This window comes from Seriola lalandi, unplaced genomic scaffold (assembly GCF_002814215.2).
Source record: "Seriola lalandi dorsalis isolate HSWRI2012SDOR001 ecotype SW California unplaced genomic scaffold, Sedor1 jcf7180002054408, whole genome shotgun sequence".
Classification (NCBI taxonomy): Eukaryota; Metazoa; Chordata; class Actinopteri; order Carangiformes; family Carangidae; genus Seriola; species Seriola lalandi.
In genome coordinates, this window is record NW_019524961.1 from 290,669 (window position 1) to 313,875 (window position 23,207).

Here is a 23,207-nt window from a genome sequence, read left to right on the forward strand (position 1 = left end):
CGATCTGGGGGGGGGGATGCTAACAAAGGCTGCGGGTGTTATCCAGTGGAGTTCTGCATGCTGAATCTGTCCAAATCAATGTGATTATCCCTCAGCTATTGCTAATTAGAATCATTAATACGCAATGAAAGCAGGAAACGGCACACACTTTCTCTCCCCTCCCTCCTTCAGCCGATCTCGCCTCTTTCTGGAATGGCTTTGAGGGAACGGAGGCATTTGGAAAAGGTCCGCTGTTGGCCGCACTTCAGTCGAGATTCTCATCTGCACATAATTCACTTTCAAAGGGCAGAGGGGGCGGCAAAGAGAATCCTTAATTGCGCCGGCACCGTGTACAACATAGACAAATGTTTATATCTCGGCCTTCTAATGAGAAACCAATAACGAATGCAAAAAGCACTCTCTCCCTTTCCCCCCCCACCCCTCCCTCCTCCTCCCCATCCAACCCCAAATACACAGATACACATGCACATGACAATGAAAAACAGGCCTTTTTGGAGAGCGTCACCTCATTCATCAATAGCCCTTATGCTTGGAGTCATGCAATACTCCACTCAGGCACTGATGCAGCAATAAATCTGTTTTGTTAGAATGTAACACTGCCTATATTTCTCCATTAGCTTGATCCTGTGGTAAGGGAAAAGGATGCTTCAGATTGTAATGGTCAAGCCTCTGACAGGCTCACACAGTACTGAGGCTCAGTGAATGTAGCCTAGCGAGGGAAAATGTATTCAGCATTCAACAGGCAGGGAAGTCAGTGTGTCCACATTTACGAACTGTAGGCAAGGCCGGGGTCTTCAGTCGGACATATATGTTGCTCTAAATCAAATGTTTGGATACTTCAAACGTGATTTATATTTGAAGGGACAAAACAGGAAGTTAGCGTGTTACATCAAGTCACTCACATAATACAGTAGAGGCGACAGTAATTCTTTCAAGATGCAAGTTTATGTAATGCCCTTGTGAGTTTTTAGCATCCTCATACAAAATGGATGGCAAGTTACTGGGCAAAGAAATGAACAACAAAGTGCCAAACACACAGTCACGGGAGACTATCTTCTCATCTCATCTATCTCCCACAATTCAGTGCGGTGGGCCGTCGCGGCAGCGCGCCAGTCAGACCGGTGAATCTCGGCACAGCCTTATCTCCCAGCGGCGGAGGAGGAAACGGAGGTCCTTTAAAGGGCTGAGGTCATTTCCTCTGCCTCCGGGCACTGGCAGGAAAAATAAAATGTCTCCATTCGGTCAGCCCTGCTTTATTTCAAATGCCGCCGCTGCCTTTTAAGAGGCCCTTGTGGGCATGGATGGCAAATGAGCGGTTTTGGGTTCTCGCAATCTATTCCTTTTCTTTCTCCCCCTGCCATCCTCAATCCTCCACTCCATCTGTGATGCAAACCCCAAATCTCTGCTGTATTTCTACAGTAAATGTGGAAGTGCACAGACAGATATAGAGATGGACAGAGCATGAGAGCGAGGGAGAAAAACAGAGACAAAGAGGGAAGGAGAAGCAGTGTGAGAGTGTGGAGGAGCATGAGAGAGAGAGAGACAGAGAAAGAGAGATGAAGAGCTGAAGGCCTCCACTCACCCACAGCGCTTGACAGCCCTAAAGCCCTTTTCACAACTTCCTGTTCCCATTTCTCTCTGAACTGGGCTACATCCAAAGCATGTGTGTGTGTATTTATCAGCATGCACAGTTTATGTGCATCTGTTGTGTACCCTTGCAAGAATTTGAGTGTGTGTGTTTGTCCCTGGAAAGTCTGTGTGTGTGTGTGTGTGTGTGTGTGTGTGTGTGTGTGTGTGTGTGTGTGTGTGTGTGTGTATGTGTGTGTGTGTGTCATAGAGTAAGGTAGGGAGCGAGGGAGTGAGTCAGCGCTGGGAAGATAGAGAGGCTCATTGAAAGGCCTGCGTGGTGGAGGAGAGCAGCCAGAACAGGCAGACAGGCACACATACTGTGATGTTAGGAAAAGGATTGATAGATCTGTTGCATGGCTACTGCTGCTGCAAGAGCCTAACACACCTCAGGCAGATGGATGGGGAGTGCGTGCGGGGGTATGATTAGTCTTTGTGTGTGTGTGTGTGTGTGTGTGTGTGTGTGTGTGTGTGTGTGTGTCACAGTGTGCCCTTTGTGTTTGAGTGCGTGGGAGAGGTGTATTACATGATCTTCGCGTGTAGTTTTTGTGATGTGGTACTCAAAACAGGGCTTTACACACTCATTCAGTGAGGGTGAACGTATAGATAGATGTGCGGTAGTTGAGGAACAATGTGTTCATGTTTGTGCGTGGGTGCCGTACCTGTGTTGGCCTATGTTTGTATGCACGCTAAAACACGCATTTCCCTGACACCTGACCTGTAAGTACCAAAAACGTCATCACCGTTTGTTCTGCTTTTCTACAACAGACAGCTTTCACTCCCACGCTCACTATTCCATCTCGCATATCATCCACTCTCCATCCTCCTATCGTCTCTCTCACACTGATTTCATTATTTTTATAGGCATTTTATCAGCACAACCAATGAAATACTTCTCTGAATGGCATACATCCTCGTTAAACATTAATTAAGAATAGTGAACATACATAGTGTAGATGTAGGCAAAGCTACATGAACACAAACATCCCTAGAGTAGCAAAAGTAAACAAGCTGTGGAGGCAGCTAACCTGTAAACCTGCACAATAATCCTATAGTTTATGTAAAAACGCAAACAGCTTTGGGTGCAGTTTTTGCCAACAAATATGTCCAGGAGAATCTATCATGCTGAACTTGCTATATGTTGAAACACCAAACTGTGTATTGGATCTGCATGTCCAGTTCAAATAGCCAGTCAAGCTTGTGCTTTATGAAGTAATTTTCAAAGTAACTAATAACATATTCTCTGCACAGTTACCTGCCGCAACGTCATATGCAAAGATTTTTTACGCAACAAATTACAACGTAATAAATCACAGACTGAAGTTTTCATCTGGCACCTTGCCAGATGACATCACACCGCGCTGTGGAAAAAGTTAAGCCAGTTTTCTGCACTTCTAGTGTGCGTGTGTGTTTGTGTTTTTTTTTTTTTTCCCAGAACCCTTTGCATTTACACTCCTCACTGCCTCGAAGCAATGGATGTACTGAAATGACATGAAATGGGCTGTGTGTGCTTTTGTTCATGCAGTGCTCATGTCAGTACGGCCTAATGGTGGCTACACCAGATTGCGTAAGACAGAGTAAATCAAAAAGGTATATCATAATAAACGATATACTGTATCAATAAAACATAATTACAGCATAGTATTAAAATGTGTGAATGTGTTTGACAAAGCTTTTGAATGATAAAAAAAAAAAAAAAATTTAAACAGAGTGGAAAAGTTAGTCAGTGAGTAGGAGATAAGTTAGCCTCCTTGTTTTTCACTGGCTGACTGTTGATCTTTTGCTCTAGCTTTTCGCTCTCCCTCTCAGAGTTGACTGGTTCTGACCTCTTTTCTATCCCATTTTTCACACGTTGTTTTGGCAGTGCGCTCACTGAGCTGAACTAAACACAAAATAACACCGGGGGGGAGAGAGGGAGAAGAGATAGAGGTAAGGGATGCTCGCTGTGTGATGGTGGCACAGCGGTGATAAGCAGCCTCTCTGACATTTAAACAAGTGTCAGGGTCAGGGGGTCAGATGACTGGAAACAATGCGTGACTAGATCAGGGCGATGTGTCGATTTGGCTTTGTTGCCAGGAGCGCAGACGCACGCCAGCCCATCAGGCTTCAATACACCGGCTTGGCTCGTTTCCGCTTTGATACCCGCTCACCTTTCAGGAGATAGCGGGAGAGATGTGGAGTTGTAGGAGTAGAAATTGTGTTTTTGTGTAGCTTCTCTTCTCAACTTGTCTTTCAAACACTGAAGAACTGTAATTTTCTCCTCAAGGTTACTCCTCACACTCCTCCTTCCTCTCCGAACATATCTCCCCTCTGTCCACCTCCCTCTCACTCGCTGGGTAGAGAGCAGGACCATCCTTTCCACTCATAAAATATGTCTGCTTATATTTGCTTCTTGGCATTTCAGCAGCGCTGCATTCCAGGAGGGTGACTTATGGGAAACATTGTCTCACACACAACGCAGTGCTAAGTTGAGCTGATGTTTTTGCACTGTGCATAACTCAGGTCAGCTGGACACAGAGAGGGATAACCTGTGATTGAGCACAGTGTATTTCTTCCATCACAGAAACTGAAAGAGCCTCGCCTCCTTTTCCTGTCTCAATCCGCCTAACCTCCATCGACTGTGCCTTTCTCCTCTTTAATCCACCCTGCGCTGTGTCCTGTGACCTGTACAGACATCCTTCCTACTAACATGCATCCAGTCTTGTCTTTAATAGCCCGTAGGATTCACTAAAAGGACCCGTCAAGATAATCAGCCCTTTTTTTTTCTATCCTCTAAAAGGCGGAGGTTCTTTTCCGCAACATTTTGACCCAGCGAATGCCTGGCAGGATAAACTCAGGTTTGGAGCAGGGTTAAGAAGACAGCTTCACCTTGAAAGGCCACACTTCAGAGCCCGGGAAACCACAAAAAGCAATTAAAAGTATTGATGGAACTTCAATAGCTCTTAAACAGTGCTGCCAGACACCTCGGGGCAAGTAGCACACTAATCTCTTTTTTTTTTCTCATCCCTCTATCGCTCCATTCTCTCCCTCATTCTCCCTGTTTCTCCACTGAAGACTAGGTTGGTCTTGATTACCAAATGATTACACAAAAAATAAAAAGCGTGTGAAATGTATTTACAGCCGTTTTGATGCAGGTGGCTGAAGTGAAAACAGAGCAAAGACCCTGGGAAGGTGAGTGAAACAATGATGGTAATTAAAGTTTATCTAATCCCAACTAGCTTATTAGGCCTCTAATTGGTCGTGTATGTTCAAGCATGTAAGTGCGTGTTGCCTGTGTGCTCAAGAAACAATTTTAAACGAGCCACTAATGTCATCGCTGCATGTGAGCACAATTTACTATGCAGACACTAATGGACCTTTTACAGAAACACACTCACCGAAAGATTGTCTTCCATATGACAAAACAGGAAATGGAGGAGCAGCTATGGAGGGGCTGAAACGGCGACTGCCTGACTGCTTATCCTCTGAAGCAGGGCAGCGCCATCCACAAGCAGGTTGTTTACCCGAAGCCTTCCTGCAGTGTGAGCCAGCTACTTGCTAAATCGCTGATTTACGGTGCAAGGCCTCATTGGCTGATGTCTGAAAAGGACTCGGATTGCTGTGACAAGACACAGCCTAAAGAGTGATGGCCGGTGCACTGAAACAAGGTGGGTGTACAAGACCGACAAACTAATGGCTTACCTTTGCACTGGTTGGTGTTCTTATCCAGAATGGCCTTGGTTGACACTATTTTTCCATACCTGTAAAGACAGAGAAATAAAATTGAGTGTTTTTGACTCGGAATGACCCACAGGACCTTTGACAGGTGGGGCCGTTCACTCGGACTGCCATCCCATGGTTAAAGTAGATTTTTTATTTTCCATACTCTCTGCCATTTAGTTGCAGCTAGCAATTTGCAAAGTAGCACAAATGTCAAAAGCCATTGGAAAGAGAAATCACTTGAGGTTAATAACATTATGTGTATGCCTGACTTCAAATGAATGTGCAGCCCTCTGACATTTGAGAGAGTCACTGGACATTTTCAAAAGGTCTAAAAGCAGACATGCACAGTGGACAGTCTTAAAAGTTACGTTGTTATATTAGTATACAGTCCAAAATTTTCAGTTTTAATTGCTTACTTTCAAATTTAAAAACTTCACTATGAACAGGAAGCAGAGTCCTTCACTTGTGAGAGAAAGGAATAGTGACATAACATGTTCATTAGCGAGCTTCAGAGATGCTGACAGGTGGATCTTATAAGCCTCAGACCGAGCCAAGTTAGCTGTTCCCTTCTTTTCTGTTCTTTATGCTAAGCTAAGCTAACGGCCAGCTGGCTCCAGTTTTGTACTGAACAGACGTGAATGTGGTTTCAGTCTTTTCAGCTATCTCTTGGCCAGAAGGAAAATAAGCAAAATTTACCAAAAACGATTCCTTTCACCCAATAACATTACTCATTTACCTTATTGCATAATAATCTGGTTAAAATCATTGGTTAAAATTTTTACCTATTCATGAGAAGCATTGGATGTGGAAGATGCAGTATATGAATGTTCTTGTGAAACCCAACACAAAACTGCTACAAAAATTGCCATAACTGCATAAAGTCCACCGCGCTCATAATCTAACATGTTGTTGACGTGGCTCCCTGCAAAACTGAAAGGTGTTACATTTCTTTATTCCACAGCTCTGCATGCACAGTGGGTTGCTATGAATTTTTCAGAACTGAAAGACTGACCTTACTGACTGACTGACAGTGAGTTATTCTATCTGCTTGTCTCAGCTAAAACTGCAACATGTTGCATTGTGTGCGGGGCGAGAAGCACTGTAAATACTGTTTGAGTGTGTGTGTGTGTGTGTGTGTGTGTGTGTGTGTGTGTGTGTGTGTGTCAGTCTGCATGTGGGTATATATTGTATATATTTATATATGTGTGCGTAGCCGCACTTTTGCTTGTACAATTACACTTGTGAAGGTGATGTGTACATGCCTGTATATGCTGTAAATACATAAGTGAGAACAATTCCCTGTGTGTTGAACACATCTTCACATTGAGTGAGCAGAGGATAGGCAGCTATACATTCGGCATGCACACACTCATACACACATAAACACACACACACACATTCTGTAGGGAAGAAGCAGTGGTGCATCCCGGCCCATATTTCACCAGCAGGGGATAATTGTGCCATTTCTCAACGAGTGGCGGAGACTCTATTTACTGCATGCTGCAGTGGGGTGGGTGGTGGATATGAACTGATGAGCTCCGAGAGGAAAACTACCAGCTCACACACACACACACACACACACACACACACACACACACACACACACACACACACAAATATGAACACGAAGACAGCACTCACCAATCAGTGAATTGTCTCTCTTCAGCAGATAAACAGGCTATTTTAGCTATAGGGATCCATAATCTACCGCAACAGAACAGGACTAACGTGCAACGTTTGATCACGCTGAGACATTCTTAAGCGTAAGTACACAAAATTAACATGGAACAGTGAGTTTCACTTGATTAGAGAACATGCAGAGCAGGGTTAGCAGCTGCGGCGTCCGTTGAGAGGAACTTACAAGTAAGAGCCGACAATGTGGGTGAAATATTCTATCAGTGGATGATTTATATCACTATACAGATATACATAGAGATTTAGGATATTTTTTTCAAAATCAGCTGAGAAACTATTTATTGATAAAATAGCTAGATGGAAATTAGCAGTAGGTGACACTGAAAAACTCAAAAATTTTACTTTTAAATTAAATGCCTCAATATCCATATAAAACACTAAGAGCCACTTTAAAAAAATGAATAGTAATATGAATATGACAACCAAATATTGAATGTTTTACTTCTCTTTAAACTGAGCTAAAACATTCACAAAGGATCAGAAAATTCTATTACTATTAATATAATGCAGTTTAAACACCTGGAAAAGACTAGATTTAAGATTCATGCCAGTAATACGATGGAATCTTATATCACAATATTATATTTATCTAATAAAGCTCTAATGTACATGCAAGCCACTGAGCTAGTTAGTGTGTTTGTTCCTGTATATCTATCTGTTTATTTGCACACAGGTGTGTGCCCTGCTTCAGTACTTAAGTGAAAAATGTATGCTTTCAGTCTGGGAAGCAGTTAAAAAGCTCAGTGCTTTTGGCACAAATTGGGGGAAAGTTCTCATTAAAACTTTGTTTGGACTCTGGGGAAGCGGGAGACAGTAGCTTTCCAATGCCAACTCATCACTGCTTGCCTCATTAAATGTTAAAGATGGCTCATCAATGCATCCTATCCACAGTCCAAATACCCGCCACAAAGACACTGCATCAAGATGAAAAGACAAGGTGGAAGGAGCCAGCTTCGTGGCCATAATGGAGACATATTGGAGACGGATGGAGAATGTGATCAGCATGTTCATGTATCGCGTGTGAGTGTGTGTGCGTGTGCGTGTGCGTGTGTGTGTGTGTGTGTGTGTGTGTGTGTGTGTGTGTGTGTGTGTGTGTGGCTGTGGACGACCCTGCTGGCAGCTCCTTTGCCTCTCTGCCAGGCAGGCCTGGGGAGGCTTTGATGTGACAGAGGCAGTCCCTGTGAAGCGCAGGTTTAACACTGTGATGCTGCGGCCGGGATGCAGAGACTGTCTCCACTAATCCTATTTCAATCACTCTCGCTGCCTCTTATCTCTGACTCCGCTGGCCCTCGGCCCTCCCCCCTCCCCCCTCCTCACAAATCTTTTTCCACTCTCTTGCTCTCTCTCTCCCTCTTCCTCTCTTAATGCCTCTCTACCATCCTTTCCATTTCTCTTTCCCGTACTGTATCCTTCACTTCTCTCCTTTTGTCTCTCTCTCCCTCCTCCCTCCTAATAGGAATCCCATGGCAATCATTCTGATGCAACATCGGATCAACCCTAAGAAAAGAATACGCTACAAATGAAACTGCCTATAAAAAAATAGAGGCTTCATGAGCTATTTTAGGATGATGAAAATGTACAAATTGTGGTGGATGTAAAACATGTCATTCGTTTGACAGCTGTCTGGACACTTAAATGTGATAAAACTGAAGCTGAGCCAAAAGCTCAGCTATGTTTTTGAGAGAGCAGCATCATTCTCACGAGTGGCATCCCAGCACTGCATTTCTTTCTTTCCCCGCTCTCTTGCTGGATGCAATGATCCAGGCATTTTTTTTTCTTATTTTATTTTTTTTTATGTCATCAGAGCTGGGAAAGTGAAGTGGCTCTTTGCTGTACAAGGGTAGAGAGAGAGAGAAAGAGAGAGCTGGTCAGAACCACAATACGTCACTGTGGTGGTGCGGGTACACAGGAAAGCAAAGCGCTGGAAAGGATGGACGGACCACCCAAGTGTTGTGCTCAGACCTTGCCCTCAGCCTTTGGACACACTCTTTCCAAAAGTCTGTGAGTGTGTGAGCTATTACACAACACAGCAGTGCCTTGAAACATATGTAGGTGAAACCTGAACTCGGACTAAGACCACTTTCTCCCGTCTGTACTCTCTGTACTAATGTCTTTGTATATGTGGTGTATTTGGTGAGGTCTGAGTGTATGTGTCTGTGCCTATGTGTGCGCAAATGTACTGTATTTGCACATGACTGCCCATCTGTGCCTGCAGATGAAGATGATTACAGTATATATGCCATTTGAGTAAACTGGTTCCCACTAGAGAAAAGAAGCAGCCAGAATGAAAGCTATGCAGGAAGGATCGGGCTTTACTGTGCTCAGCTGCGAGACTGTGAACATAAGCAGGCCTGTTCAGCACCTTTGCACCACCTGTGCAGGGGGATGGGGCGGACGCAAAAGGCACACCATGGAGAACAGTAACTTCAATATACTACCTCTTGTTACGCAAAAATAAATTAGCAGAATGTAGATACTGCAGCTGAAAAAGAAAACGGCGCCGCTGTGATAGTTCTGCTCATGCAGGAGCAGGTGCAGCAGACTCCCACCATCCAGATTCACTACCCGCTCTGTGCAGCAAATATCACCCAGAGGCGTTTCGTAAGTTCAAGAAAGACAGTGTTTTATTACAAAAAATGTGCAATAGTCATATTGGTGCTCCTGTAAGTAGAACAGAAAAGAATTCAAATATATTATTTCTACCAATTAGTTCAGGTAGTGACAACCTTTACGCCAATTTCCTACCAACAAACAACTGCAACAAGTATCTGCTGACAAAACTGTAATAATAAGTTTGTACAATGAGTCAATCTTGGGTAAAGTCTTGTTGTTTAAGACATCAATTGTCAGTCAGCCAATTTTAGTCAGAAGAACAACTGCAGGTTTAATATCTTCATGGCATTACAAATTATTGCTGTTTCCTTGTTTTTAGATTTGAAAACAGTGACTAATATTTGTGGTAAGCTCATCAACATTTGTGAATGGCTTTCTGGCATTTTATTTCTTCTTTTTATTAAGTATCCACAGACTATTTTCTTTACCACAATAATCACTAAGAAAACCATTTGCACTTATAGTGAAAATCCCACCTATTCTAGTGACACTCACCCTACAACTTTATAGGATGTGTTTCATGTTGCTTAGCCTTTGATGCTAATGCAAGAGACAGATGTCACTGTGTCAGACACGCAGAGAGGACAGAGCAGAAGAAAAAAGACAGAAAAGAAGCATGACTTCTTTGTACTCTTATATCAAAGATTAAAAAGGAGAAACAGGATGTGACAAACAGCCAAATACAGAGAGGATGACAGATGACAAATCTCAGGCAATCGGCACGTACAAACACTCAGGCATTCACACACCAGTCAGGGAAAAGAGCATATGCTGTGCACATTTTGTATTATGTCTGGATACATAATACATAAAGATAAACTGCATATGTAAACTGCAGCTAACGAGTCCCACACCTCACACATCTCTGTGGCTCAGACAGAAATACACTGGGCATCTTACTGTATAGAAATATTAAACAGATGCTTTTGTTAAATTTTGTTGCTTCTGCAGTTGCTATGCAACTATTGAAAATCTGTTAGGAGCCAGCTAACCTTAAGCTTCAGCTACACCTACGGTACTGTATATACATTTTTTTATTTGTGATATTTTGTACTGTGAGTTCTTCAGACACACTGAATCGACAGAAGTGTCAGGGACATACAACAGCAAAACTGAAAAAAGAAAGTACTGAATGTTTTTAAACAAAATTTGGCATCTGTACAACTGTTTTATTGACCCGGAATTTGGAATGGAATTGCTTCTGGGAAGTTGAAATTGAACAAACCCTTTTATGATTAGTAGTCAGCCAGCTGACGCACAGTTTGTACTGTAAAAAATTAAAAAGAGAACTTAGCACTTAAAGAAATATTCCCAGAGGACAGAGCACCATGACAGAAGGAAGAAGAGAGGACAAAAAAACCCAAGCTTCATAAATAAGAAACATTTTGAGAGACAGGTAAAAATGGAAGGCTGGTGGCTAAAATAAGAAAGCTGATGAAAATAAAGGACTTTTACAAAGAAAAAAAAAATGGAAGAAGAAAGAGGGACAGAGGGCCAGAAAAGGAAATATAATACAATAATATACAGAGATACAGTGAGAGAAATGAACAGAGGAAGGCGAAACTGTCCTGATGGACACCTGGCAGGGAGCGGAGCAGCTGCTCAGTCCACCACCAGTGACGTCCTCTCATGACCTCTGAGCCTCTGAGCTGGCTGTTTGGTGGTAATGGCCTTTATCTATATCCTTGTATAGTGCTGCTACTGACACATTTTAACCAAAAGTCTCCAAAGTCGACCTTCAACCGTCTGCTTTTTTCTTAAGCAAGAAATATGTCCGTTGCATCAAAGCTATAAGTTGCCTGGCTTGGTTAATCAAATTATAAAATGGACTTATTTCATATTATTTAATTTTGCAGAGATGTATATGATAGTATTCCAGCACACTATTGTTAGATGATAATGATGGAAACGTATCACAGTGTAAATATGAAAATATTGTGTTGGCAATGACGAGCAGTAATAAATCAAAAACCTTCAACAAATTGGATAATTCCTTACTTGGCTTTAGCACTCTATCTTTTTCTTGGCAGAATTTCATCAGGTTTTTTAGGTGCTAGGATTCTCCAATGTTTTGTTGGCAAGTTTGAAGTAAACTGGCAAATTTGTGGTTTCAAACCTTTAATGTCTCTAAATGCAAGAAACAGAAAGGTAATCGAATCTTAAGTGGTTGTTTGTTCTTTTATTTTTTCTTCTACTTCCGCTGGTCACGTTCTCAGGGCGAAACTGCAGGACATCTAGTACATCTGAGTATCATAACATGGCAAATATAATGTGGTCAAGAAAAAAAAAAACACAATCTACATGCAGCGTGAGGTCCACTCATTTCCAGAATTGAGTGATTGCGGTACCTTGGCCAGTGTGTCATCACACCAGTCTGTTGAAGTTGGCCATGTTCACACTCGGTGGTCATTAGCTGTCATCAACTATTCTAATTTCAATTTTTCCTCATTTCCCTACTGATGTGATCTCTTCTCATGAACATTCATTTTACCTGGCAAGTGTGTAATGGATGACAACCTGATTAGAACCATTCAGACTTTCCCACCTGCCTACAGAATAGGAAAAGCAACACAGCCGCTGGGCACCAGCCTGGCAATTTATGAAGGAAAGGGTGATTTAAAAGTTCCAGCATGTGTTCAGAATTCATTGGTAGAGTTAAATTTAAAGCGATTCATCTTCGCATTACGGGATTTTCAATAAAAGAACGTTTTAAAATTCAGATTGCCGTTGAGCCTCCATCGGGGAAATACTTCTTTTTCTCCCTTCTCTCTCTCCCTCTCGCCTCAGACAGGTGTCACGGCGTACCTCCACTTCCTGTGTCCGCTTTTTCAAATTAAAAGCCCTCTACAGAGTTGCGTATTTGTGACTTCAAGGCATTGCAGCGACAGCAATAATTTAGCAAAATGTATATAGCGGAAAAAGTTGCTGTCATGAATAATCAATTTTTTTTTAAAATCAAAATAATACAAAACTCAACATTATACACTATGAAAATGTTACTATTCTTCTACCTGAACTTCTGATCAAAAGTATTTTCACAGAGATCTGGTATATATTGGCTTTAATGTGAAAAAAAATACATGTACAGGATTTTGGTGAAATTAGAAATTCGGTTTGTGTTTCAGTGAAAAGAAAAAGTAAAACAAAACAAAAAGGGAAATAAAAGTGGGAAAAAAACATACAATAGAAATACTAAAGAAATTCTGCAGTACAAGTATCCAACATTTACATACAGTATGTGCAATTGGAGACTCAACAGTGTCTTCCCAATAGTGAGTCATCAACTAAAATGTGAAAGTCAAAATAACATGAGGGCATGCCAACACTAAAACTCTGGTGTAAAGCCAGCAGTAAACAGCTCTCCAAACAAAAGTGAACTTGGTGTGTTCTCAAACTGTATTCAAATGCAGCATGGTGATGAAATGCCAACATATCTAGTGGAATTCAAGGTCTGTTTTTTTTTCCCTAAATTAAGGCAAGTTCAGATCAACAACTTTAGACTTAGAGGCTTATGTGGATAAGTTTTTCATTTTTACACTTTTGTTTTAGTGCAGATTAAACGAACAAGACATCATGTGTTAACAAGGTTTATTTTGACCTTTGAACAAAGCAAGATTAGCTGCTTCTCAGTGTTTCCAGTTTTTATATTATGCTAAGCTAAATGGCTGCTGGCTGAAGGTTCATACTGGATGGATAGTTTTGAGAGTGGTATTGATCTTCTCATCTAACTCTTCGTAAGACGGCAAATAAGTGTATTTCGCAAAATATCTCTATCCCATGATGAACTGCAGGGGATGTAAGTGGGTGCTGTGTCCTGTCCGGGGGAAGATATGGAATTCTGTGCTTCGTTTGATTGACCCTGACACCCATCCGAGTTCTGACCAGCAGACCGAGGATGTATTTGCTACAGGTAGAGAAAGCTGAGAGGAAAAAAATCGTGGAAACATGGGTGCAGGAAAGATTTTCACCACAGAGACACGATCCCCAAAAAGTACCTCAGACTGAGGCTGGGAAAGTGAACTACAGACTGGTTAACTGAGAGTGTGCATCAAGATAAGACGAGAACAACAGTAAGTGACAGCAGGAAGCATTACCCTGTTGTTCTGAGTGTAGCTAGTTACACTGTCTTGCTTTCTCACACAAACACTCTGGTCTTCGTCAGAGCCAGCCTTGCAGAATAGCCCCTGTTTGTTTGGAAGTGTCCAACCTGTCAAACCCACATGCCATGCACTGCTGTCTGACACGCACAAATGAACACATCTCATCTGTGCTGGTGCTGCCTTTGCTTTTCTAGATACTGCTTCAAATGAAAGGGAAAGTCAGTAGATGGAAATGGAGAGACAAGAGAAGAGAGGAACGAATAAGAGTTAACGTCAGAGAGTCCAGAGATCTCAGGTTCTGTCCCTCATGTCAATCAGTCTTTTTTGTACCGGACAATCTGATGCCGCTTCTGTTGGAGCTTAGAAACTGTCGTGCGCTGGACAGCTGGAGTCAGATAAAATGCAAAGCACAGCGGGGGTGGGCTGGGATGGTGGGGTGGCACAGAAAACTGTTGCACAGACCAGCATGTTACAGCAAACACTGGATTGGTTGCTATGGTTATTGATATTCCATTAGTTCCTGGAGGCAAACTGGGGTTAAATGCATGTAAGTACCCAGAAATCTTGACTATTTCTTAAAAGACTGTGCGCATTTAAGACTTATATTCATAATAAATAAGAGTCTAATAAAAACACTATTCAAGAAAATCATTGTTAGGGCATTAACTGTTAACAGAGTCAACTTCAGTGCAAGAGTGGAAGAGAGGCTCTTCCCAGCCTCTAAATAGGCAAACTGTCTATGTGTCATGTATACAGTAATGGGGGGATAAATAATTCAAAAAACCAGCCTTAGGCCAAATCAGCTTCTCCGCTCGCCCTCGCTATAAAAATCGATGTTTGGGGAGGAAAAAGGCGTTGCATTTTAGTTCGTTCAGCATGGCCAGAGAAATGACTATGTCACTTCTGCAGGAGTGGAGGAGAGGAGAGATGAGCATGATGAAGAGATGTGAGAGAGAGCAGAGGAGAGAGGAGAGAGAAAGGGACAGGAGCGGAAACATGGAGAGAGGAGAGAGAGTGGAAGAGATGATAACAGTGAGAAAGAAAGAGGGAAAAGTGGAGGGTGAAAACAAAAGAGGGCGGTGAGAATAAAGAGAGAGAGGTGTTCAAACATAGAAAAAGTGGGCATGGAGGGTTCTGAGTCCATGAATAGCAGATGCTTCTACTCAGCATGAAGCTGTAGGAGTAGTTTACTTTGGGCATTCCTGTGGCTGTGTCACTATAGGGTTGGGCATCATCCATGGCCAATGGCTGACAGTCATTACGATGTTGAGCCCTGCATCGTGATTCCACCCACCCCTATGTCAGCGGGGCGCACCCTGCCACACACACACACCACAAATCCAGTGTCTCTGCTATAACACAGAGAAATATATTCATTAGTGATGACCAGCCCCGATCCTAGTCCTTTAATATTGAGTATCTGCCGATTCCAAGTCCAGTCCATCACTAAATTTAAGATAGTTAAATGTTGATTAAACATCCTGTGTATTTGACACATTGAAATAACACAGCTGTAGACTAGTTAATCCCACACACCTTATTTTATATGAGCATCTTGATCAAAATACTGAAGGTCATGGTTTATATGAAGGTTATAAGCTAATTTAATTATTAATATGATGTGAATGAAGGTAGAAGAATACCATCCCTGACAGTGACGTGACAAGACTCACCAGAAAGCAGACGTCTCACTCTGTTGGATTGGTACTAAAGAAACACAGAGGTTGTGGTTTCACAGTGGTGTTACAGAGGGGAGGTTCTTCCCTCACGAGAGTAGACATCGTCGTATGCCAATTTGTTAGCCAACACCAATATATTTAAAATCAATTTTATAATAAAATCTGATAATGATATATCAGCTGATATTTGACATATAATGTAAAGAAACATTTTCAAAGGGGGTTCCTAAAATTTTGTTATCAAAGAGCAGCTTAACACCATGCTGAAGAGCCGTGTTTGATCGTCCCCTGACTGTAAGTTTCTGGATGTGTTCAGAGGAGACTGTAACCACACCCACCAGTGATGTCACAATGTACTGTCATAGCCAAAAGTAGACGTTGACAACCAGTGAAGGTCAGAAAAAACATTACACTAATAACAATCAATTAAAAAGTAAACTTTAAATATTAAACTTCAGTTGTAGTTCCAATGCAAATTACTCCAACTTACTCCTTGGATTACGTACAGTATGTACCAAAAATCACAATGTGTGATAAGTTAAACTGGGCAGATAATATTTGTCAATATGTGTGTCTGGTTCTAGTGTAATTGTATTGGTGGGAGGGGTGATGGCAAATTTGGGACTTTGAGGCTGTACAGGAGGGCAGTTGCTCACAATGCTTCTCCCCTCTGTCGTTTTCTTTTTTTTTTCTTAAACAGAGCCATGGGACAGGCCGGCCCTGATAGTTAGACAGCTAATGTCAACAGTAGACCTCGGAGAGTCATTAGGGATAATGTGGCGCTGCTGAGTGCCCGGGCCTGTGCTCCATAAAAACAGGTGGTCCCAGGGTCACCCCTCCCTTCTCCTCCCCTCAACTTCTCTACTTAGCATACCTCATGGCTCTCTCCCCTCCTCTCCCCTCCTTCTCCAGCTCCCCCCTTCACCATTCCCTCAGCACACACGGGAAAGGTTATTTGGACAATTGGCGGTGATTAGCTCTTGATTTGGCTCACTCTTTTCGTTTGATCAGGCTGTAGCATGGAGGCGAAAGCCAGTGAGAGAGAGAGGGCGCAGCTGTGACTTGGCCACGGCTGAAATTGGGTGAGGAGAACCAGAAGGAGGGGAAGAGAGGAAGCAGATGAGAACGAGGTAGGGTTGAGGAGGAAGAAGAGGAGGAATGAGGAATTGGGGGTTTAGGGACCTCTGGGGTCCTTTGCTTTCTTGGCAGTTTGAGTTATGGATTCGGGCTGCTGGCAGAGAAAATGTGAACTGTTTGTCCCTGTTATTCCAGGTGTGGGCCTTAGTAAAGAAAAAAAAATATCCCCCTCTTTCTTCCGTTCAACCTTTTGTCCAACAACCTGCTTCCATTCTCTCTCAACCTCCCCTGGATGGTGGACTGCAAAAAAAAAAATGTGGGTGCTATCTAATACCTGGCTGGTAAAACGGTTTAGTAAGTCTGCTTTGCCCTAAAGTGTTTGGGGCTGTATTGGGTTTGTTGGCAGAGCTGGATGCTCTGGCTGCATCGATCTTTGGGTTGGACAGGGTTAGTGTTGGGCTTAGGGTTGGCTCAGTGCCTCAACCTGGCTGGTTAGGCCAAGGAATTTTTCTCACAGTAACGGCTGTTCTATCCTTCCCTCCATCCATCCTTTCATCCATCCATCCACTCATACAGCCAGCCAGGCAAGAAGGAAGGCCTCTCACTCTCTGGGTGTTGAGCCAACAAATCCCCATTCCACTCCTTTGGCCTGTTCTCTACACCCATATATCAGGATGATGGTTGTGGAGAACCCGACATCCAGCCAGCTGAACAAAACAGAGATTAAGCACCCACCCGAATCCATTTAATTACTCGTTCAACAGCTCTCGGCATGTTACTCCAACTGCTGTGAGAACTTTGGTTTTCTTCAGTCTTTACTTTTGCTCCCAGCGACCCGGGGGAGGTTGAAGGAGGTGGCTGGTCACAAAGAAATCTTGGCCATGGTTACTCAAATAATCATACACTCAGTTGTTGTTAACTGCATGTTTGTGCCTCTACAATTAAAGGCTTGGTTACCAGCGTGTGTGAGGCTGGGGCTGGAAGCCAGCTGAACCAGTCTGTTTTAACATGACATCACATCTGTACATCTGTAGATACAGAGTTTCTACACTGAGCAGTGTAGTCAATGAAAGCCAGCATCACCAAACAGAAAAATTACAATTGGTACTAACACCAGAGAAATATTCTCAATAGTTAGAGCATAACATCTTACTATTAATGGACTAAGCTCCTATTAACATGCTAGTTTAGCACATGGCTCTTTACTGCATAATATGAGATACAATACTGTTGCATTTAGGATTGTCTTCAGTGGTATGGGGGTATCCTTTAAATGAGTAATCACTGAATTAAATATTGAGGAAATAATATAGAATTAACATTGGTCGAAATGAGCGGTAACCAAACAGATTTGATGGATTTGTTTAAATCCAGGAATACAAACTTCTGTCTTGCTGTATTTTAAGCAAGAACTGTGAATTTTGGGAGGCCTTGACGAGGGTAACTGAATGTGTGACGAGTTCAAAAGGACGGGGTTACAACCACAGTAGAAGGCATTTGTTTTTTTGGCATCTCTCAGGCGATGTGCAAGAGCCTACAATCAGCAGCTACAATATGGCCTGTTGTCAAAAATGCATCAGTTTGGCAGTGGCGTGTTTGCTTTTGAGATATTGGTGAACCAGGGGCGCAAGAGCTGCCTTTCAATGTGTGTAACAAAACAAACCCAGGCCCAAGAATCAGCTTTTACTTTATGTCACTGCCAGAACTCACAATGATCTGTGCAAGAGTACATGCACACACACATACTCATTGGCATGATGCATTCCCTAGCCCCTTACCTTAGCCTTAAACATCACAGCTGAATGCCTAGCCCCACTCTAACCGTAACCCCAATCTAAACTCAATTCTAACCCTAACCCTAAAATTAAGTCTTAACCCTCAAAAAGCAGCCTCAATTTTATTCCCCATGGTGACACAATTCCCCATGGGTTAGTGTGTATTCAGGACGAAGTCCTCAGCAGGATATAAAAACATGCACACGCTCACGCACGCACTTGCACAGTAAGCCTTGAGAGAGCAGACAGGCATATGATAATGATGAGGAAAAATCGCTAGGCTAGCTAATGTGACTGAAACTCCCCTCAGTTCTCATTTTCCTAAAACTACACTGCCACATTTAGTGTGCGTTTGTGTTTAACACGGAGTCTCCCTGGGATGGCTGATGGGCTGAGTGCCAGGAGAGGAGGAGCTGGGTGCTGGGCATCTGGGAAAAAACCTGAGGGGGGACCCAGGGTGCTGCAGACTGCAGAACAGTCGCATGACCTTTTCTAGAATGCTGCCACCTGCCAACCACTGAAACACGGTCTGGCTAATTAAAGTTTCAGTGGCATTGGATTTTCACTGGCACAGCACACCTCGGGCAACCTTGGGGGCTCTTAGGCAGGCGATACGCACAGAGGGAAGGATGGGAGATGTAAGAAGAGAGAGAGAGAGAGAGAGAGAGAGAGAGAGAGAGCAAGAGGAGCCGTGGAAACAGCTGAACCAGGGGACAGCCACTAGAGGACAGCACGACAGATCCAAGCAATAACAGACAAAGTCAGTAGCTTTCCATAACACACAGGAGAAAAGCTATATATTAGAATGCAAATCTACACTCACAAACATGCACACTCCTCGGGTATTTTACATAAGCCCCGACAGGGTTTGCCCTTCCAAATAGTTCTGCTAGAAATATTCAAGATCATATGGAATTAGAAATGAAATTGAAACTGTCCAACTCTGTACAACTGAGTGAATGCTCGAGCTAAGTGAGAGATATGCAATGTCAAAATGCCGAGTGCTTTTCCAAATCTTATCGGGCTGCCTCTCAGGCTAATGGAATTTCGATGGGTCAGTATCAAGAATAAATGCATGACTTATGACATGGCTACCGGGAGCATTACCAAATATACTGGACAGCATGTTCCCGTCTCCAAAGGATCATTGAATAATTGGCCGCGTTTGACCAGGACATTTCTGGAAATATAGCCAAGAAAGGGTTATGCAACCAGACAGACTCATGGCCTGTATTTCACAATCTGCTGGCCTTGTCTCCATTAATGATCTTGACCCCCTTTTCACCATTTTAGAAGTGAAAGGGCCTAATGGAGCCGAACAAAGCTGCTTGTGTGTGTGTGTGTATGTGTGTGTGATTGTGTGTGAGAGACAGAGACACAGAGAGAGAGAAAGAAAGCCCCTGTGACTGTGTGTTACAGCTTGATGAGGTCTTGGTCTGTGATTCCTGGGGGAGGTGGTCCAATCTAAGCTTTATTCGGCCTTATTGAGCTGTGAGCAGGCAGGTGTGTGTGTGTGTGTGTTTTCTCTATCAAGAGCATTTGGTAGATTTTTATGAGTACCTTTGTGTGTGTCCCTAATATACACTCAGTTGGTAGCAGTTTAATGGGGTGTGCAAGGTATTTCACATGGACCCCTTTTCATGCCTATGAAAGGTGAGCTTTTTAGTTTGATCACTTTGGCATTTAGGAGCTTTAATATGTCATTTGTGTATATAATGTATGGCAATGCTCGCCTCCCATATTGACAAATGTGGGATCTAGACATGTTTTACACTATAAAAACAAAATATTGTGTTCAATTTATTGCACATAAGTCAAGTTTATCAGGAGTCTTGATTACACACTAGTGCTTTTTGACCTTTTCTTCCGAAAGAAGAAAGGTAGAGTAGTGGTTTCTAGTTAAGCAAGAGAATGATTATCTAACTACAGACAGAGTAAAAATCAGCCAGTTCCTGACTGGCGAGCTGACTACGAGCGGTGGCCAGGTGGAACCGCTTAGATTGACATTTGACTCAGCTGTTAGCTTCATGGTTTGATGCCCATAAGCTACAGCTACTGTAAATTCTTCACTGTTTCCAAACGCAAATTGGTTTTCCATCTTGTCTAAGTACAACATCATCTAAACAAAGTGTCTCTTGTGTCTCCAATCTGTCAGCGATTTATTCAGTGAGATACTGAAATATGATCTTGTCAGGGGAATCTCCCAACTCGACTTATTTTGACTGTGGGACAAGCACAATTTTCTCTCTACATTAAACACCTTTATCATTTTCAACTTGAGATATTGTTTCCATTAAATGCTTTTAAAGATGACAGTTTAAATTAGCACTTCTACTGTATATATGTTGACTTTTCTCCCATAATGATTATATACAATATCAACTCTGACAAAAATGGGCATGATGATAATTATTAAGAAATGATCATTTAAACATTTACATTAACATGGAACATATCGAAAGATTAATGTGGAAACATAAAGTTTCCACATTAAATAAATTAGTGTGCAGGACACTTATGTGGCCTATATTAACATTTGAGCTGGGAGTTGGATAATAATACATATACAGAGGCATACTGTACTGTACTGTACTGTAAAAAACATAGACATAGACATCAGAACAGGGTCATTATGAAAACATTGATGCCACCTAATTTCCATGTCACATGACACAGGAGGCACATACGGGAAAATAAACACTCCTTTTCAAGTCAATTGTGCTAATTAGGTCACATGTTGCACTTTTTGTTGTGTTTTATTTGGGACAACACTACCCTATCGAAATTCACGCACTACACCAGTGAGTATACGATGTACACAGTGTACTACATGTGAGTGTACTGTATTAAGTACCTGCTTTGAGACACAGCAAGTGCAACCTCTGTATTTAATGATAACGGTTCCCAGTACTTACGGTTGGCAGAGTTTGATGAGGTCCTGGTCGGTGGTCCCAGGTGGCAGGCCTCGGATATACAGGTTGGTCTTACTCAGCTGCTCCGCTCCTCCCTGGCTGCAGCTGTTGGTGCTAGGGCTGGGAGGAGCCATTGGATGAGGGGGTGGAGCATAGGGCTGCTGGGAAAAGGATAGAGAGAAAGCGAAAGATTCAGCACAAACAATCAACAACTAAACATAGTTATAATTTTAACGACGGGGGGATAAGTGAAAAAGTTAAGAACGCAGAGGTGACGGTGTGAAAAGAAACAAACGCTAACATTTCTCAGGCAGCAGTAGAAAATGTGAGGGAAGGAGGGAAAAAATATATCATCTCCAGAAACAGCAATCGCTACCAGTTGAATGTTATTGCAGCTATGAGAGTAGACATTTTATGGTAGATAGAAGAGAGAGAGGAGATGAGATCATGGTCACTAAGAGATGAAGACCCAGCAGCAAATATTAATGATTAAAATTTTAGGAGAACAAACATCTAACCTCAGTCTCAAAGAATAAGAATAGTACAGAAAGAAGGTCTGCACAGTAACAAAAAAACTCTTCGGATGAGTTCATGGAAGACACTTTCTGTATATGTATATTGACTTTTCAGTTTTTTCACTTTAAATCACTTTTTGTCAACCAATGATGCAATAAAATGGATCTAGTTCTTTGTCAGTGTGCTTGTCTTTTATCCAAACATGGGAACGGAGTCAAGGGTGCAAACTTCTCTAATCTTTTTTTTATTTTTTTTATCTTAAGTAAACATTTCACTAGGGATGGTCTGCGAAATTAGGGTTCATAAGGCATTCAGCAGCTTATAAACAGTTTTAAATGATGGCAACTTCCTGCTTACTATTCATACCCTCAAAACCAATTTCATTACACTGTAAAACAATTTACACCTCCAAGGGTGTGATATCTTGATGCAGTAATCCTCTCCAGCCTATTTCATAAACATCTCAATATGAATGTCTTTTTTTCAGTATAATCTCTATCATCCAAAATGTATTCAAAATGCATTAGATATGTGACCCCCCCCCTTTCTTTTTCTTCCTCTCTTTCCCCTCCTCAGCTTGCCTCATGTGCCAGTTGTGCTGTTAGTGTAGATTTATGGTATAGGAGTCAGGGCCTCCTGCTCACAGCCCATTTATATCTCTATTGCAGGGACACTGCACATAGTGACAGAGAGAGAGAGAGAGAGAGAGAGAGAGAGAGAGAGAACCGGGGCCCTGTGGGCATGAGCGGAAAGAGATAGAGAGAGAGACGGAGAGAAACATTAGGAGAGAGTGAGTGAAGAGGGAAGAGAGAAGGAGAAAGAGACGATGCACACTGCAATAAAGTAAGTGAGTGATGGATGAAACAGAAGAAGAAAAAAGAAATGGCCGTGGAGAGAGTGGGACATGACTAAATACCACCACCAGCTCCAGTTAACCACATTAACCCTTTACCCTCCCCAGAGAGAACTTCAAGACCTCATACTGTGCGTTAAACGCGCAAGCGCACAAACACACACACACACACACACACACACACACAAAACACACCATTAGCCCTCCAATCCGGCCTTCACGTTAGCAGCCGCTGCCGGAGCATGGCTGATTTGATGCGCTATTTTAAGCGTGTGTGCAATGCCAGCGTGTCGCCTCCCACTCTTCTGACAAAGAGCCGGGGTCCCTGAAGCGTGAAGAGGGAGCCACGTCCATCAATGGACGGCTAATTACCATGCTGAGCTAAGTGGAACTGATGGGCAGCCACTCGCTGTGCTGGACGCACACATACTGTACACACGTCTACCGGTGTGCGCACACACATGCCGCCACACGATAACACAGTAGCACCTTTTTCCACACAACAGCCATGTACAGTGAACCCATCGCCACAGCTGTTTTACATCCTCTGGGGCAACTCTAACTCAAGTCTCATGTAATTCGGGAGAAGTCTCAGATCCTGTGCGCGTCAGGTCAAGTCTTCATGAGAAAATTCAAAGTAAGGATTAAAGGTCTCTGAA

General features: G+C 42.7%; 1 protein-coding gene across 6 annotated transcripts in view; it reads right to left on the minus strand.

The window, feature by feature from the left end:
- The window catches only part of rbms3 (RNA binding motif, single stranded interacting protein), a 273,401-nt gene that overhangs the window by 133,512 nt on the left and 116,682 nt on the right, over positions 1–23,207 (minus strand). For 5 of the 6 annotated variants that reach the window (XM_087175003.1, XM_023409817.2, XM_087175004.1 and 2 more), the window contains 2 exons: positions 21,183–21,340; positions 5,308–5,366 (listed from right to left, as the gene is read on the minus strand). In XM_087175003.1, the coding sequence (XP_087031129.1) occupies positions 5,308–5,366; positions 21,183–21,340 (217 nt within the window). The remainder of the gene's footprint in view (positions 1–5,307; positions 5,367–21,182; positions 21,341–23,207) is intronic. The other variant, XM_087175006.1, reaches the window with a different exon arrangement.